Source organism: Bufo gargarizans, chromosome 7, assembly GCF_014858855.1.
Source record: "Bufo gargarizans isolate SCDJY-AF-19 chromosome 7, ASM1485885v1, whole genome shotgun sequence".
Taxonomy (NCBI): domain Eukaryota; kingdom Metazoa; phylum Chordata; class Amphibia; order Anura; family Bufonidae; genus Bufo; species Bufo gargarizans.
Window position 1 is genome coordinate 31,666,000 of NC_058086.1, and position 19,677 is coordinate 31,685,676.

General features: G+C 43.5%; 1 protein-coding gene across 1 annotated transcript in view; it reads left to right on the top strand.

Moving 5' to 3' along the window:
* The window catches only part of TRABD2B (TraB domain containing 2B), a 267,881-nt gene that overhangs the window by 89,311 nt on the left and 158,893 nt on the right, over positions 1-19,677 (top strand). Inside the window, exon 3 of the mRNA XM_044302192.1 lies at positions 18,712-18,858. Coding sequence (XP_044158127.1) covers positions 18,712-18,858 — 147 coding nt within the window. The remainder of the gene's footprint in view (positions 1-18,711; positions 18,859-19,677) is intronic.

Below are 19,677 nucleotides of genomic sequence, written 5' to 3' on the forward strand. Positions count from 1 at the left end.
ATGTCATTGAGAATGTAACAAACTTTTAGCTCTCTGTGAGGTTAGTGACCGCACATAGTGACTGACAGGAAAACCAAGGACGGATAACTCTGTTTTTAATAATCATTTAATCTATGCCCAACCCCAACATGTGCTCAGTATAATGATGATCTCTAACTCTCTGTATGCACCACAAATAAGGTCTCATGCACACGACCATTGTTTTGGTCCACATCTGAGCCGCAGTTTTTGCAGCTTGGGTGCGGACCCATTCACTTCAATGGGGCCGCAAAAGATACGGACAGCACTCTGTGGGCTGTCCGCATCCGTTGCTCTGTTCCGTGGTCCGCCCAAAAAAATATAACCTGTCCTAGTCTTGTCCGTTTTGCGAACAAGAATAGGCAGTTATATCAATGGCTGTCCGTGCCGTTCCGCAAATTGCGGAATGCACATGGACGCCATTCGTGTTTTGCGGATCCGCAATTTGCGGACCGCAAAACACGCAACGGTCGTGTGCATGAGGCCTAAATGTGATGGCGATTACTATGGCTTATGATGTATTAACTGAAGTTATGAGGTTGAAAAATTCCAGGAAACAGAACACAAAATATTTAGTCATCTGATATGTATTTTGAGATTCTTCAATTTATTTTGCAATTGTAAATCAGATAGAAAAATGATCAAATATATAGACAGTAGGAGAGATAGACAGATAAAAGAAAGAAAGAAGATAGATAGCAGATAAATACTGTATATGCATATGGTATAGATAGAACCTGGATAGGTAGATAGATTTTTGGTTTGATTTGTGTTAATCATGTATTAGGATCAATTACCCTGTGGGCCTATACACTCACTGTTTTTCGCTGGCCCAGTGACGTCACGACTAGTATTACTGACCTGGGCGTGGCTAAGCTCCGTTCCCTTGAATGGAGCTTAGCCCCGCCCACGCTAGATGATACTAGTCGTAACGTCACTGGGCCGGCGGTAAACAGTGAGAAGGCTGCGGCACTGCTGGAGCACCGCTGCCTTCACAAACAACTGATCGTCGGGGGTCCCGGGTGTCGGACCCCCGCCGATCAGATGCTGATGATCTATTCAGAGGATAGATCATCAGTTTAAACAAAGTGCAGAACCACTTTAATTTACTTTTTGGAAGTGCCGTGGAATTTTTCAAATTTAGATAGATAGATAGATAGATAGATAGATAGAATGTAAGTAAATGGTTCCCTCATACAGTCTATGTACACAGGGAATATAGTGTAACTATCACTGCACAGCAGTCCTCTCATCACTCTTGTGGGTATCATCATCATGTTTAGGACAGCGGCTCTTCCTCTGATATCATGAGAAGGCAGATCCCATATTTACCATCTGTCACTGAGCTTTCCATGGAACCAGACTGTCTTCTCCATGATCTGACAGATGACATTTCAGGCTCTAATTATGGGGCAGGAATTCTGCGTGGCTCTACAGGATGAACCCTGGAAAATACTTGCAGGAAAGGGTAAGCAAGGCAATGACCTAAAGGAGTATCTTCATGGTATAACTGGGGGACAATTAATAATTACATCGCCCAAATTTCTTAAGTCCTGAATGTCCAATCTTCATAATTATAATATGGAAGATGGAGGTGGATTCCTACTGGCAGTTGCCATTTTTGGGGTCTATTCAGTGGATACAATCGGGCATAATAGTGTTGAGCGCGAATATTCGAATTACGAATATTTTTTTGCGAATATCGCAACTTCAAGAATTCGAAAATATTTTGAATATAGTGCTATATATTCGTTTTTTGGAATATTCATCAATGACGAATTTGAATTCGCAAATATACAACGAATATATTCTACAAAATATTTGCAAAAGTTTGCGAATTCGAATATGGCCCCTGCCGCTCATCACTAATTGTAGGATGGTTTAAAGGGTTATGCGGTGGGATTGGGGATCAGTGTTTGATTTTGTGGGGGTTTGGGCACTGGGACCCTCAGCAGTTGCTAAATTGGAGGACCCCAGCCTATTATCCTCTTCCACTGTGGGCAGCAGTTGTTCTGAGCAGTTGCCAAGAAGGCCATTTCCCTCTATGGGAGGTATTGAAATATTATCCAAGTGATTGAACCCCCACAGATCTAGAATTTATTGCCTATTCTGTAGATAGATGTTCACCTCTCTCTAGAATTTTCATAGAAATCTAATCTGCTGGAGAATTATTTGCACAGGAGGAATGTCACCTGGGGCTGGGGGTGTATTCAGGACATGATGAAATGTTTAACACATAGAAACCTGCAAGAAAAACCATCTCAAGCCAAAGCTCGCAGTCAGGCTATGAATCTGACCCAGATAATGTTTGATCAGGGAGGTAATATAGTGACATCTGTTATTAATATAATACCTGCCGGGGTGAAGTGAAGGCTGTGACAGAGACGTATGGTGCCCACACACACATTGCACCACAGCTGTTGGCACAGACCTAAGTGTTGAGCAATTCTGGCAAATAATTCTGCCTCTCTCCAAAAACTATATAAAAAACACTTTACCAATTGATGTGCCTTTGTCGTGATACAATCACATAAATCATTGAACATAATGGAGGAAGAACTTCAGAATAAACTCTTTGTAATAAGCAGTTACGGGGTCACTACTAATAAACCAGTTCAGATAATTTTCAGTGAGGACATCCCCAAAGTCCAGGGATTGTGGTTTGGGACCCATGGCAATCATCTCCTGAGAACCACTTCCTAGTTCTTCTTACATAGTATCCAATTAAATCATCAGTTGCCCTTTAGAAGGATTATGCCTTGATGATGTGAAAAATGAAAATCAGACATCATATAGTACATGACAGTCTCTTTCTAACAAAGCTAGAACAAGCCCTGGACCTCACATGGATCCAGAGATCTCCCCATTCATTGCTCCGATTGCTCTGCTAGTTTCTTCAGGCTCAGCAGATTGGGGAGTGTCCCTTCTCAGGTAACATGTTCTTTCCACTGCAGATCTCTTCTTATCACACATGGGGGGGGGGGGGTGACCTTTCTGCTGCAGCTCTCTCCCTATCATAGCTCAGGGGGCATGTCCTTTCGGCTGCAGCTCTCGCTCTATCACAGCTCAGGAGGCATGTCCTTCTGCTGCAGCTCTCTGCCTATCATAGCTCAGGAGGCATGTCCTTTCTGTTGCAGATCTACTCCCTATAACATCTTAGGGAGAGGGTTAATGCACAGCCAGTTCACATGAAGAGACTTTGGAAATTTCCAGACTCTGCACTGAGAAGCTAGTCATTTTCCACTGCTGTCATAAGGGACTATGCGGAGCAGAGTTTTGAAGGGAAAAGTCAGAACCAGTGAACTTTTGACGGTCTGGTTTGGCTCCGTCAAACTGTTGTTTATGACCAAAAACTGTTTGGTCATTCCCATTGACTAATATTGAGGCTTATATGGCAGCCTTGAATTGCAAAATTGTTTCTGTTAGGCTGTACTTCTACGGCTTCACCCCCCCCCCCCCTTCCACTAGAACATTCTAGATCAGTTAGAAACTTTATAGAAGTAGAGCAGTGAGAGTCCCTAGTTGTCTGCAGATATGGACCAGCGTTTAGTAGAAAAGACTGTGCCAGACTGCACGAGTGACCAGAAGAAGATGCCACAGACCCTGGGTCATCAGCCCTTTGGCCAGAGTTCCAGACTTTTATGAAATAAAGGCACAGCTAGTTCAGGCCTTTCCTCTGCACAAAACCTTCTGCTACCAGAGTGGAGACTGGCGAAACGGGCTCAGTGCACTGCCTGCATTGTTTTGCACTTGATTTCCTCCAGTAATGAAGCACACTGGACTGAACTTATTTCCCATTGGGGTGCATCATGCCTTACTGTCCCCTCTAGAGACCAGCAACATGTGGTGACACCTGAACAGTGCCCAGGACTTAGCTTAGCATTGGGAGCAACCTCAAACCTGGCCACTGAAGATATACTTTTCAACAATTTATTTCAAGAGAGATAAGCTGCCGCCAGAGTTGTCTGGCAATGGTTTACTCTCTTATTCCCATTGAGAACACATGCACGTTCCATGCATGACCACTGTGACTGACCAAGGATGCATAGCCTATTCTGATTATTGTGATTTGTCCCCGTTCTGCAGAAGTGTCCAGGTCCTTTCAAATGTAAATGCCACCACAAGATGCAGATGCTCCTGGAAAACAGCTGTGGTTGACACTTCAGTTAATGTTTATGTAGAGCCCGACACCCCATCCTGCAGATAAGATAATGGACCCTCAAATAACTTTTTATACTTTTGCATCCTTTGTGGCATCGTCCATTCCATAACTGAGTCAACAGAGGAACTCTCCACTCGCCTAAATTTAGCAGCGGGTAAACCGTGACACACGGCTCAGCAGGCTCCGGCTTGCCAAAATCTGATAAATAGGTTAAATCCTGTTTATTTACTGCTCAGAATGGGTGCATGCAGCAGTAATTGTATCTCAGCTCTGAATTGTCCTCTTCCTGGAGACCAGGACCTACAAATCTGGTTCACATCAGACGACGCTTTGACGAACACTGTCAGGGAATTAATGCCGAGGAATTTCTCTTGTTTTTCTATTGACCAAACACATAAACATGACATTTTGAGAGAAAGTTGAACGTTCCTTCTGATTAAATGTTGTTTATAGATGCACAGATGTAGCAGAGCTGAATTTGCTATTTAACTATTTCTTCGGTGCACTCGGACAAGCCAGTAAATTAGGATTGTCAGTAGGTGGACATTGGCACATTGTAGCTGCTTGGTTTCAGTTCTGCTGCACTGCTCTGCGCATGATTGCATGAAGAAATGCTGAAATAGAGAAGAACACTGCACAGGGAGGTAAATATGGTCCAGATAGGTGGCTGATGCCTGCAAACAGTAGCTCAGGTGCTCTTCTGCAATGGTTGTGCACAGGGATGGGATTCAAATTCCTACTCAACATCGGACACACGGCGTCACGACACATGATAATATATACATTTACCGTATATATGCAACACACATAAATACACCATATACATGGTACACATATATAAATACACCATAAATACACTACACACACATACCACCCAACTAAGGAGCTAAACTATCAGCGGCGCGCAAAGCAATGGAATTAAACATCTCCAGCTGCCCTGCCGCCGCCAGAGTACCGGAACGGGACTCAGCCGGTAACACGGTTCTCTGATTCAGTTGTAATTTTAGCAACCGGATCTGGAGAACTGGAGCCAACAGGTTGAATCCCATGCCGGTTGTGCACATGCAGAACACTTGGTAAGGTAATATGTGGGGTCCAATTTTCATTTTACTGAGTCCCCCATCTCTGTATTTGCACCCTAGAATTTTTGGGTTAGGTCATAGCTAGGCTTTGGGGCAAAAATCCAGTCTTCTGCCCTACCTGCCTTCGTAAACATTCTGGATAAGACCCTATCATAGAGGCCAAGGATCGGGCCAATATTGGAAATGATGGTACGCCGTTCCCGATAACTGGCCTATGGAAATGTGCCACCGATCATACAACAAATGAGCAAAATGCTAAGTTGCGGGGTGATCGCATATTTCATGAGGCGCTTAAAATGGTCGTCAGCAAAACGTTGCCATGTGTAGACATGTGATGCAAATAGTATGTGAATGGGGGCGAATGATCGTAATAACGATTGTCCAACCCTCTTTCACTCTGCATTGGAAAAGCCCTTTAATTGAGCTCCAACTGAAATATATTTCATAAGAAGACCCTAAGAGGGGCATTAACCATTGTGGCTTAAAAAAGTCACAAATTATAGGGCACGTCAGAGATGCACCTAATTTATTAAGAGGCATCCCATGATTAATGTCAAAAATGAAAATCATATATCATATAGTACCTCATCCAGGGATCTCCCCATTCACGGCTCTAATCGCTCTGCTAGATTTATTTCAAGCTGGCAGCTCAGGGGGGGGTGCACTTTCTTAGCGGGGGTGTATTTTCTATTGCGTATGTTGGCAGTTGAAGGATGGAACTGAGCATGTGTGTCCATCTCAGAGAGCTGGACAGAGAAATTTGTAAAAGAGCAAACAGCAGGTGGCAATATACAAACAGATTTCATTTAATAACTCTGTAACTATAATACATTTTTAATTACATGGCATTACAAAAGGATTTATATCCAGGTACTGTTTTGCAAAATGTAGAATAAGTTTCATGGGACTTTAATAAATTAGGTTCATTTCATTCCGATGCACAGGGGATCAAAACTGGCTGTCACGAGAAGGGGATGGGGAAGGTGCAAACTGACTCCACCCACACCTCTGTCCCTGCCTACTTGCACTTACCCGTCCTAGGCAACGGAGCCCAACTGGGCGTCAATCCCTAACCGACAAGCCGAAATACAAGAACCAAGTCAAAAGTCAAAGGGAATATACACAAGGTATAGGACCTTAATCACAGGCAACCTGTGGCCAGCAGGCTGCCTGTAAATTGGGGAGAGAATGAGTTGTGGCCAGCATCACATGACTCATCCTCCTGCATATTGCTGAGCGCCGAGTGTCCAGTTCGGCGCTCAGACTTATCGCCGAAACTACGGGGGCGGAGGACACTGACCACACTAGGGAGGCGTGCGCGTCCGGGTCCTCTCCACCCCCCGTTGCCCTGAAGAGGAGGACGCAGTGTACATCCTTGCTCCGAAGTTATCGTATGGGCGTCGGCGGCACAGAAGAGAAGGAGCGCGAAGCTGGTGCCCTGTGACACTGGCATATGGGAACACTAGTCTTGATAAATGTCTCCATAAGACTCCCAGTAGTTTGTTGATGTTTTCCATGATACCCAGCACCTGGGCCACATACCTGACCAGTTTTTAAAACATGCCCCTGATTGGGGTGTGGCCTATGTTAAAAAGAGGTTCATAAATATATAAAGGTGTAAACTATTCAATTGATATGAAATTTGGTTAAAAAAGGGGCTATGTGCACAGAAAGCATCTGCTCCCGGAGGAACCAGCATAATGCAGCGTGAAAATACAAACATGTGCACTTTTCCAGTTCATTGCCAAATCCAGTATCATACTCCACTGGTGCAGCGTGCGTGTCTTTTCCCTTCACGTAAAACAAACAATTATTTTCTGCGAGATAAACATATCATTGGGGTTTTTGTGCCGTGGCCAAGTCTTTGATTAAAATAGGATGGAGCGTAACACGACTTATTAATAGCGTGTTATTCTAAACTGTTTGGCTTTTTTAAGATCGGTCTGTCTGACCTCATTAAGAATGACATGAAGACAGATACGAAAATTACAGCGGTGGTATCATACGGTGGATCGCCGGCAAGATATGGAATGAGTGATAATATCTGAGAGACCAATCTAGAATATATTATAATATGAGCGGCACTAGCCCTTTTAAGGCTCCGCATCCATTCCACAAAATTAATTTCAATTGTGTGCCGTTTGCATCCGAAGTTCTGTTTCACTCCCCGCAAAAAAGATAGAGCATGTCTTATTCTTGTTCGAAATTGTGGGCAAGAATAGGAATTTCTATCATAGGGCCAGCCATGTGCGGACCCAGGGGCGTAACTAAAGTTCTATGGGCCCCGGGGCAAACTTTGATTTGGGCCCCCCCCACTGGGCCCGACCCCCCCCTTCCCGTCATACACAGGGGACTGGCATAGCAGCAAATCCTTCATAGGGGCCCAGCCTTGGGGGCAAAATCATGAAATATATACAGAGCGGGCAAAATGGATATATATATATATACAGGGGGCAAGGGCAGGGTCATAACGATAGGGTCGTAATGCCCCTGCCTTTATATAAATCCATTTTGCCCCTCTGTATATATTACATGTGTCCCCTGTGTATATATTACATTTTTTGCCCACTCTGTATATATATATAAAAAAAAACACTTTACCCCTATATATGTCATGATTTTGTCCCCCAGGCCGGGCCCCTATGAAGGATTTGCTGCCATACCAGTCCCCTGTGTATTGCCACTGTGCCACACTGCCAGGTGCCCCTCTGTGAGTTAAGAAGCCAGCGGTGTTTGCACATTTACACACCTTATCTGAGAAGACTGCTCCACTCCCGTCATCCGGCGTGCGCCGTGGGCCCGGAACTGGTGAGATTACAGCAAGAAAGCAGCGCCGGATTGGTGGAGGTGTGGCCAGGGGTGGGGCAGGATGGATCGTGTAATTAACTGTGAGAGCGCAGAGCTGTGCCGCCGGTCAGGCACGACCTGACTGGCCATTATAAGATTAAACATTTTTAAATCACTCTGCGACCGCGATCGTTACCACTGGCAAAGGGGGCCCTCTGGGCCCCCCTGGCTTAGGGGCCCGGTCGCAACTGCGACCGCTGCGACCCCTATAGTTACGCCACTGTGCGGACCGCAAAACACTTACAGACGTCTGAATTAACCCTAAACCAGTTTCCTTCCAGAGCATTTGATAGTGTAATCAAGATGGACCGCTTAATAAGTCAGTAGCGTCTATTGGACATTTTTTTTGCAGGGGCTGTCTCCAGGGGCTGATTGGATACTTAAAGTGCCCCTGGAAACCTAAAAGTGGATCCATGTTGTAAACAGGTCCAAAATGACAGAAGGTGGGGCAACACAGGTAGGCAGGGTAAACAATACTGCAGTGCAGCACAAAAATACTGCCCCTGCGTAACCAAATACCACAGTGCAAAATGCCACCACCCTCGCTACAGTATTCAAACCATAAGTACCTGATGCTCCTACGTTAGTGTTGAGAACATTATGTTCCCGGACAGTGGCCCCTTCAGCATCGGCCCACCGGGAAATTTACCTGTAGGATCTATGGCCAGTCCACCTCTGGCTGTCTCTAATTTTCAGAGACAAGAAAAACTACAGGCCGGGGGTAATTCCCTAGTGTGATATCTCCTATACCAGTGAAAGGCCTCTAGAGTGGTAAACTCATTACCAACTGGTGTTGTGCAATTCCAAACACAACACCAGATAAGAGCATAGAGCCTCTTGGACCAAGCAAACCTAGGCTGCTGCACCTCTCCTGCCAGACACATCCACCGGAGGCCGGAAGCAAACTTAGGAACAGAAGAGAGGGAAAACTTGGGATTGGGATAGAAATTTTCAGAGACAGTCACTGCAAATTTGGTCTTTCCCAGGCCAAACATGGGTGTGGCTTGTGTAAACGGTCTGTTACAGGAAGAATTGGGCACTGTGTTGTGGTCTCCGTTATAAACCCAAACCACAAGGTAGATGTAAACAGGAGCTCAACTGGCATGATGGCCATCAGTCTTTTAGTTTCATTATTATATAGAATTATTGTCCCATATTAGGGAATTTCTTGCTCTGATACAGTACATAAAGTGTCTTTTAGACCTGATGTACACTCTGGGACAGTCTATTTAGAACCTACCTCTACCACACATATGCCAAACATTTCTGTTGGTAAATTTGGGGCATTTAAGTGGACACACCCCAAACTCAGTAAATCCGCTTCTGTGACCCACATTGATCTTCTCTAATCTGGCAGCAAGTGTTTCGTGCCCCTGCAGTGCCACCACAGGAGAAATAAAGTATTACACAGGTCCGATTGACATTAATAGGCTATCATTTTAATGCATGGACAAGGTGGGTCCTCCAATGCAAGAGGTGCTCCATGAAGACTTTGTTCTTAAAGGGTTCTGCAGTTCTTTTAAACTGATGATTTATCCTCTGGATAGATCATCAGCATCTGATTAGCTGTTTGAGAAGTGCCAGAGTGCCGTGTCCTTTTTTTTTGTTACACTCAGGTTCAGTGACATCACAACTAGTATCACTGGCCTGGGCGGGGCTAAACCCCAATAAAGTGAACAGAATATGGCTATCTCAGTCAACCCCATAGACAGCGAATGGAATAGCAGGGACTATGTTCTTCCTCTCTTCCTCCCTGTGATATTGCAGTATGGAGAAACAGTGATTTCAAAACCCCCAACTTGTGATTATTGGGTTCCCCGCAGTCAGACGTCACCTTGAGTAAACAATTTATAGCCTATCCATATGATTGATTAGGGTCTTACCAATGAAATGCTATATTAGCTTCATTCTGATCATTGATGGAGATCAACCCCCCCCCCTCCCAACAACAATGATTATGTTTGGTGGGTTCTAATCTCCACCAGTGATCAGAATGAAGGAGAAATAGCATTTCATAGGTAGAGATTGCACCCTCATCAATTAGATAGATAGTCCATCAATCATTTACTCATGATAGTTGAGCCCTGGGAATCCCACTGCTGGGTCCCATATGATCATTAGAATGGGGGGAGGGGGGGGTCTCAAGCCACATGAAGAAGGAGGGAGGAAGAGCTTGAATGGAGTTTGTGAGAAACCCCCTTCAAGGTTAATACTGCTTCAGTCAATCTACCTGTTGCTTCTAACTACTCACACCATCTAAGTATCATGGGACAAGTAGCAGAGCAAAGCCTAAAGCCAAAATAACTTTTTTGTTGTTCCCATCACGAAAGCCAAGTAGTATATTTCTGCCATATCCCTTAATCCGAGCACAGAGATTGAAATCCAGGGCATCACTAATGAGGTATGACCTCTTCTCTCCCACACAGGCGCACATTGCAATTACTGTGCCCTGATTAATGGGAGGTCATGTTAATTATGGCTGCAGAAAGAACACTAAAGAGACCATTTGACAAAATCTGTTTGGAGCATGGATTAGGCCGCCACCAGTTAATGTTTGTCGAAACCCTTCTCCTGAAAAGGTCCCTTTCAAAACCTAATTCTCCACAATACAGTATTTCACCCAAAGGGAAAAAATGGCTTCAGAAAGACGTGCAGGGAGAGATCATAAATCAGGAGAATTGAAATGTTATTTTCCAAACACTGAGTAATAATTTTCCATCATTTCCTTGAGTAAATAACTTGCATTTTATTTATTAGGTGGCATTTTCTGCAGGCACTGACTTCATAAGTGGATTTAGTTTTGAAGTAGAAGGCTGAATAATCTTCGAGGAAATTGTAAGGGAGAGCCATTTTGAGAGTCTCCCATGGGATGGCATTGCTCTCCATTAGTTGAGGTGGTAATGATAGCAGATGAGACAACGACTTTGGGTTAGGTCCTATATCAAAATTTTGCTGAAGGAGTAAAGTCACCAGAGATAAATTGCTGCAAAAATCACAAGAGATTTCAAAGCAATTTTCATGTTACTCTGTGGAGAAAAAAAGGAGCTACAACTTTTTGGGGATAGGGCTATAATTGGACTTTGAGATATAAATTGCTAAATTTTTGAGTACCTTGCAGATTTCTTAAAATTTCTTGCTGTGAAATCACTCTATAATCCCCGCCTGTAGCAATTAAAAAACATCACTAGCTACTCACTCGACAGCAGGGATTTGAAAAAAGTTTGCAAGCGACTAGAGATGAGCGAATCGATTCTAAAATTCGGAAAGTCAAAACTTTCAAAAACTTCAAAATTTTGTGTGAGGAGAGTCAGAGAGAGACTTTTCCAGGCAATCAGAGCACTTTTGATTTGGGTCGAATTTATTCAGAACTAAATTAAATTGGACAGTCGATTTAGTCGATGCAAATAGAATTTTATGAAATTCACGAATCTCTGCAAGCTACTCATTACATTCCTATGCATAGCGATCACTCACTTTTTTTTTCTTTGGTGGGGGCATTTTATCATTGTAAACATTTTTCTGAATACGAAAAACAGTCTTATCTTTTTTTCTCTTTTCATAGTTCATGTGATATGAGATAGTGACTTGGTAATGCAGTTGATTGTTGCAGTGATTTTATGCTCTTTAATTTATTTTTTATTTATTTTTTTAAATCATTTATAAATAGTATTTAAATATAATTTTTATTTTATTTTTGCAGAATAAATATAATTGGACATCAGTATTTTTGAAGTGTACTCTATCATAATGTTGATTGCGAATATTCGAATCGCAAATTATAATCGTGAATTTCACCACTTTGAGAATTCGCGAAGATGTAGAAGATAGTGCTATATATTCATATTAGCGAATATTCTAGATTTTCTTTTATCTGAACCTATGATCCATCCCTGCTTCTTGCTTGTGGGCCAATGAGAAGGCTGCAATGTCTTTGTCTGAGCTTAGCAACATCCCTAGCAACCAATAGGAACGTTGCCGACCCCTTACTATATAAGAACCTCCCCAGCAGCCATTTTCTGCTGTTTTATGGAGTTCTGAGAGAGAGAGCAGTGACATTGCTGTGCTCTGTGCTTTACTGTTTAATTACATTAGATCGTTAGATAGCTTATATATAATACAGATAGTTAGTGGGAGATAGTCAGTGTAGGTTATATCCTGATATAGTGGAGCTGATAGGTTCCAGTGCAGGGTGTTAGGCAGTGTGATAGGGATTAGTGTCCATACATACATGCTACAGACATAGTGCTGTGATGTCACAAGTTCACAACAATATTTAGTGCACCAATCAGTAATATGTAGTCAGACCTGCTAAAATGTGAAGTTGCACTTATTGCGCAAAAATATTTGCATCATTGGTGCTGATTTTGCAATCGCGAATATATTGGAGCACTCTATCTGCATATAAAGCTATTGTAATGTTCTGCCGTGTCGACCATTTTCTCCAGTCTCAGGAAACTTCTAGCAGCTTCAAAAATGTAGCAAAAGTGACCCACGCCTGTATTGCGCGCGTATTTGCACGAATATTGCATTGACGATTGTCGCAATCAAGAAAATAATCGCGAATTAGCGAATTTATGACGAATATATATACACTGCCTGACCAAAAAAAAGGTCGCCACCAAAAAAAAAAAGGTCACACACTCTAATATTTCGCTGGACCGCCTTTAGCTTTAATTGATTATTAGCCTTCGCTGTGGCATTGTTTCGATAAGCTTCTGCAAGGTCACAAGATTTATTTCCATCCAGTGTTGCATTAATTTTTTCCCAAGATCTTGCATTGATGATGGCAGAGTCTGACTGCTGCGCAAAGCCTTCTCCAGCACATCCCAAAGATTCTCAATGGGGTTAAGGTCTGGACTCTGTGGTGGCCAATCCATGTGTGAAGATGATGTCTCATGCTCCCTGAACCACTCTTTCACAATTTGAGCCCGATGAATCCTGGCATTGTCATCTTGCAATATGCCTGTGCCATCAGGGAAGAAAAAATCCATTAATGGAATAACCTGGTCATTCAGTCTGTTCAGGCAGTCGCTGACCTCATTCTTGGAGCACATACTGTTGCTGAACCTAGATCTGACCAGCTGCAGCAACCGCAGATCATAGCACTGCCCCCACAGGCTGGTACAGTAGGCACTGGGCATGATGGGGGCATCACTTCATCTGCCTCTCTTCTTACCCTGATGCACCCATCACTCTGGAAGAGGGTAAATCTGGACTCATCAGACCACATAACCTTCTTCCATTGCTCCAGAGTCCAATCTTTATGCTTGCTAGGAAACTGAAGCCTTTTTTTCTGGTTTTCCTCACTGATTAGTGGTTTTCTTACGGCTACACAGCTGTTCAGTCCCAATCCCTTGAGTTCCCTTTGCATTGTGCGTGTGGAAAGGCTCTTACTTTCACTATTAAACATAGCCCTGAGTTCTACTGTTGTTTTTCTTCGATTTGATTTCACCAAATGTTTAAGTGATCGGCGATCACAATCATTCAGGATTTTTTTCCCGCCACATTTCTTCCTCGAATACGATGGGTCCCCACTATCCTTCCAGTTTTTAATAATGCGTTGGACAGTTCTTAACCCAATTTTAGTAGTTTCTGCAATCTCCTTGGATGTTTTCTCTGCTTGATGCCAGTGATCTGACCCTTCTCAGACAGACTAACATCTTTTCCACGACCACGAGATGTGTCTTTTGACATGGTTGTTTAAGAAATGAGAAGCAACTCATGACGCCTGAGCGTCTGTGATGTTTGTGCACTATATACTTCTCGCCTACCACAGCCATATTGGAAAAGTCAAAGGATCATACAAGTCCTTGCGCATGCGCCGAACACCATGAATTTCCAAATGTCTAATTCCACACTGGCCGGGCAGCCATAGTAATGGTACAATGTAAGTAAATACCAGGGCAATTGGAAGAACAGACCACGGAGTTGGATGAATGTCCACCTGTCAAGCGGGCATCACCCTCTCTTCACCAGGAGAACAACGGGGGCAGAATTCCGCATATCACTGCGGGCTCCGCCTCGATCATCCCTGTGGATCCAATCTATAAGCCCATGAGGGTTCTCCTCAAAACATAACATCACAAAAATATAAACCTTTCTTTTTGTCATGGCGCAACCTAGGTATGATTGAAAATAAAAGTTATAAAAACTAAGGGGTCGTAGATGTCTCCGGCCAGTGCAGCAAACATCCATCCTTCCTCTTGTCCTCCATCAGTATATCATCTATAAAAACTTTTAAAAAAAAGCGTGTTAGTGAAATAATAATAAAAATTATATTAAATATATATTTTCGTCCTAATATAACTACCAAATAAGCTAGAGAAGTCCCTATCACACCTGCAGGGACCGAGGGCAAGCCACCATATCACAATACATTCCACATGTTATACTCCACATTCAGGCCATTAGGCCTAAGACTATTAAGGGTATGCATCTATTGTAATTCTTTTTTCTTAAGAAGATTCAATCTATTCCCCCCTCTTCAGGGCATGGGAAGTTTGAATCCACTATTTTTACGAATTGGAGTGCTGCCCGCTTTTTGTCTTATATATATATACAATTTTCATATCAAATAGCCATTCTTTATTTCTACCAGTGTGTAACTTGCCCGCAGAGCTGCACAAGATCACGCACTTTTAATATTTTTGTACTTGATTGTTTTAATTATCCAATAATCACACGTGTGGTGTAAGGGCTCTTTCACACTTGCGTTCTTGTCTTCCGGCACAGAGTTCCGTCGTCGGGGCTCTATGCCGGAAGAATCCTGATCAGTTTTATCCCCATGCATTGTGAAATGTGTGAAATCCGTTCAGGATGCATCAGGATGTCTTCAGTTCCAGAACGGAACGTTTTTTGGCCGGAGAAAATACCGCAGCATGCTGCGCTTTTTGCTCCGGCCAAAAATCCTGAAGACTTGCCGCAAGGCCGGATCCGGAATGAATGCCCATTGAAAGGCATTGATCCGGATCCGGCCTTAAGCTAAACGTCGTTTCGGCGCATTGCCGGATCCGACGTTTAGCTTTTTCTCAATGGTTACCATGGCTGCCGGGAGCGGGGGGGGGGTGGGGGGGGGGGGGGGGAGTATACTTACCATCCGTGCGGCTCCCGGGGCGCTCCAGAGTGACGTCAGGGCGCCCCAAGCGCATGGATCACGTGTTCGCATGGCACGTCATCCATGCGCATGGGGCGCTCTGACGTCACTCTGGAGCGCCCCGGGAGCCGCACAGACTGTAAGTATACTGCTCCCCCGCTCCCCGCTCCTATTATGGCAACCAGGACTTTAATAGCGTCCTGGCTGCCATAGTAACACTAAACGCATTTTGAAGACGGATCTGGACAACGCAAGTGTGAAAGAGGCCTAAATATGTCATTTGCACCATGAATTTGTCACTGCTTGATAAAGGTTCCAAAGGGAGAACCGAAACGTTGCATCTGGTGAAATAAACACAGATCTATTTTTGGGAAGTGCCGTGGAATTTCCTTTTTCATTTATGGTTTGACGGGAGGATCGCCGCCGCAGCCGCTGGCACCCTTTTTTCCTACTATTGTTTGCAGTGCTGCCCAGCCGCTTTGACATATATATAATTTTCGTTTCAAATGGCCATTCTTTATTTCTAGCATGCCCGCAGAGCTGCACAAGATCAGTTACAATAAATGCACTTGTTCTATCATCCATGGACCCCTGCACCTCAGAAAAAAATTCACATCCATTTTGACATAATTGTGTGTCTACTGGTGTCAGCTTTTTTTTTTCTCCAAAGAACAAAGGGATAGTGTGTTTTCTTGGTGTCAAAGTTGGAAATGTAAGTAATTTTGTGGACATGGGAAGCTGGAGAGGAGAGTAATGCCCTGAATTCCTGAGGGACATGAAATGTATTTTAGATGAATAAGGGTCAGTGTTGATTTGTAGGGCTGACAATCATAGTCTTCCAGAAGGAACAGTAAAAACTCTTTTAAGTTACACTTCAATCATGTGCTCTACACCCAGTAAGGACATCTGTATATCCTGAGGTAGGAGAGGCTGGTTTGCAAATTTTTGGATATTATGTCAAATCACCTTCAGGATCATTAATTGTAGACATTCCTTTGATATTTACAATCCTACCCATTAACTACTAATTAGGTAATATGTACAGTATGTCATGTGATCCATGAGAAATTTAGGGCATAAATTCACAATTTTTTATATAATTGCAACGTTATTTTGCACTGATTCCTGACTTATGGCATATAATATACTCCAGAGCTGCATTCACAATTCTGCTGTTTTGTATCGGAAACAGTCAATAAACATGGTGTAAAAAAATGTGTAACAGATTACTGATGAAGTAGGAATGGACTGACCATTAGGACATCACAGTAGTCTCAAGAGCCTATACTTTAAAGGGAATCTATCACCAGCGACCTCACTTTCCAACTGTTTGCATAGACACCTAGCTGTGGTTCACCTGATTAAAGGGGTTTTCCAGGATTTTAATATTGATGAGCTATCCTCAGGATAGGTCATCAATATTAGATCGGCGGGGGTCCGAATTCTGGCACCACCACCGATCAGCTGGTTGAAGAGAAGGCTGTGCTTCGTGCCAGCGCTGCCTTCCTTTCATTGTTTATCTGCACGCTGTCGACATCGCAGCTCTGAGCAGGTGTAATTACAAGAAGCCATCCTGTTCACTTCTATGGGACGACTCTGTAGTATACAAGAGTATAGGAACGAGCTGTCCCATTGAAGTGAATGGGATGACTTGTAATTAGACCAGCTCACTGCTGCGATGTCGATGGTGAGCAGGTAAGCAATGAAGGGAAGGCAGCGCTCGCACAGAACATGGCCTTCTCTTCAGCCAGTTGATCGGTGGGACTGTCGGCTGTTGGACCCCCGTTGATCTGATATTGATGACCTATCCTTAGGATAACTCATCAATATTAAAATCATGGAAAACCCCTTTAAAACAGTTTTTTTTTTGTAAATCATTGCTCTTGGTTCACCCAAGCTCCACTCCTTTCTGTCCCTAGCTGCTGTGCCACTGCCTGGTCATGTCAATTAAAGCAGCGAGGGAGGGGTTGGGCACAGAAAGGAGCTGGGTTTGGATGCAGCAAGAGCAATGGTGACGCCCTCATTGCACCAGAGTCCTAATTTGCATATTAAGAAAACATATCATGAATCAAGAACGGAGCCTCAAATCAACAAAAGAGCAGAGCAGGTGAACTGAACTACAGCTATGTGTCTATGCAAACAGTTGGATAGGGAGGTCATTGCTCACAGATTCCCATAAATGTGTATATGCCGTCCAATTGCATTGTGTTACCCCAGGTCAAGGTCATTAGAACTATCATGGTTGGTAGGGGCTATTCACCCCCTATTTTTGAGATTGAAAATTACCAGAGCAAAGTCTCTGAATCCATTAAGCCAGAAAGGAAGGATGAGGGATTTCAGCTCTGAAGTCTGTAGAATTGTGAGTGAAGCTCTGAGCTGTAATACAAGCTGTAACTCAGTATCATCACAAGAGAAATAATGTACTGAATGTGCAATGTTTATCCACTTATTATGCAGATTTACAGTGACAGGGGGCTCAAAGCACAGGCATGGTTGTAGAGCAGGGGAGTCAATGGCTCCCATAGTGGCACTTAAAGGGGTTATCCAACCCTTGAAATGCTCACCCATATGCCTGGGCCCCTCCTGCTATTGGCTGCAGTGGCTGCCGTGCGGGCTTCAGAAGCAATGTGGGTGCCAGGGAGCAAGGTAAGTACATTGTGTGTGAGGGACCCGGGCATATGGGGGAGCATTTCAGGGGTTGGATAACCCCTTTAATCCAAACACCCACTAGAGTCAATATTGTTGGAAGCCAGTTTACTTCTTAGTACATTTTTGGAGCATGAGGGGAAACCAGAGTACCCGGAGGAAACCCATACAAACATGGGGAGAACATACAAATTCCATGCAGATGTTGCTCTTGGTTGGAGTTGAACCCAGGACCCCAACAGTGCTGACCACTGAGCCACCATGCTGCCGAGATTTAAGAGGTATTCCCATCTTCATCCATAAAATATGCCATAAATGCCCAATAGGTGCAGGTCCCACAACTGGTGGCCCCCATTCTCCATATGCTTCAGAGGGCAAGTGGCCATACTTATTCATTATAGTTCATACAGTGATCGCTAGCTTGCGTTGTGTTGATGAAGGATGGTTACTATGGATTAGATCATGTTTGCTCTTTTTTCCTCAATATAATAAAGCAAACATTTGGCGGTTTTAATTTGGGTGATTGATCGTAGAGGACACCAGCTGCGCCAGCCAAAAAGAAGTGTATCTAAGCAAGCAGAGTTTACCATCCCATAGCACTTATAAGGGTCCAGTAACCCTGGCCAGAAGAAACAGATAGGTTGCCCACAGAAACCTGTTAGATATGTGCTCTCATTTTCTAATGGTACAATGGGAATGGTTGTCTTGGACAAAATTATGTTTTTTATTAACTTTCAATGAAATGTCCCACGTTATATGGCAAGATAGAATGTTCTTCCTTTGTTGATTCTGTTTGCGGTGATCTATAAAGAAAATATATTTAGGTAGGAGACACTAATCATTTTTATATTCTTCATTTCCAGGTTTTATTTGCTTTAAACCAGACATTGCTGCAACATGAAAGTCTACGGGCAGGAAGCTTTCAAGCCCCCTACACGACTGAAGATCTTATAAAACATTACAACTGTGGAGACCTCAACTCCATCATCTTCAGCCACGAATCTTCACAGGTTTGTGCTCATTGAGAATACATGTGTGGGAAATTATTTTCTTCCATGAAAATTTGCGGTATATCATTTAAAGACTAGTTAAATGTTCTTTGGGAGGGATCACTGGTTGACATTCTTTCTACACTGAACAACATAGAAACTACACAGTGGCTACGGAAGTGTCTCGGGAGCCCCAGGAGAGGAATAGTGATGATGTCACCACATGGATGAGATCAACCAGCATAGAAAGTAATCAACTGCATATGGGGATATGCTCCTGGGCTCCATTGTCTTCATTGGGGCATAAGGAGCTTGTTGAACCCAATAGAGTCTATACCTTCAGGCTCTACTCCATAACTTGCTCCAAGTCGAAGGGTTTAATAACATAAGTTATTATATATATATTCGTAATTGCTCTTTTTGAATTATGAGTATTTTGTGTAAAACTAAATAAATAAATACATTTACAGATGAGAAAGCCCATTTAAATTTTGAGCCAACACCATGATCAGTGAACAGCAGATATTGCCTAGAACAGTGATGGCTAACCTCTGGCACTCCAGCTGTGGTAAAACTACGACTCCCAAGATACCCCCTTGCTTGGCTGTTCAGAGATATGCTTTACACTAGGGCCATAAGAACCTTTAGGGTCCATTCACACGTCCGTGTGTGTTTTGTGGATCCGCGGATCTGCAAAACACGGAAAGTGGCAATGTGCGTTCCACATTTTGCGGACCGCACATTGCCGGCACTAATAGAATATGCCTATTCTTGTCCGCAATTGCGGACAAGAATAGGACATGTTCTATTTTTTTCGGGAACGGAATTGCAGACCCGGAA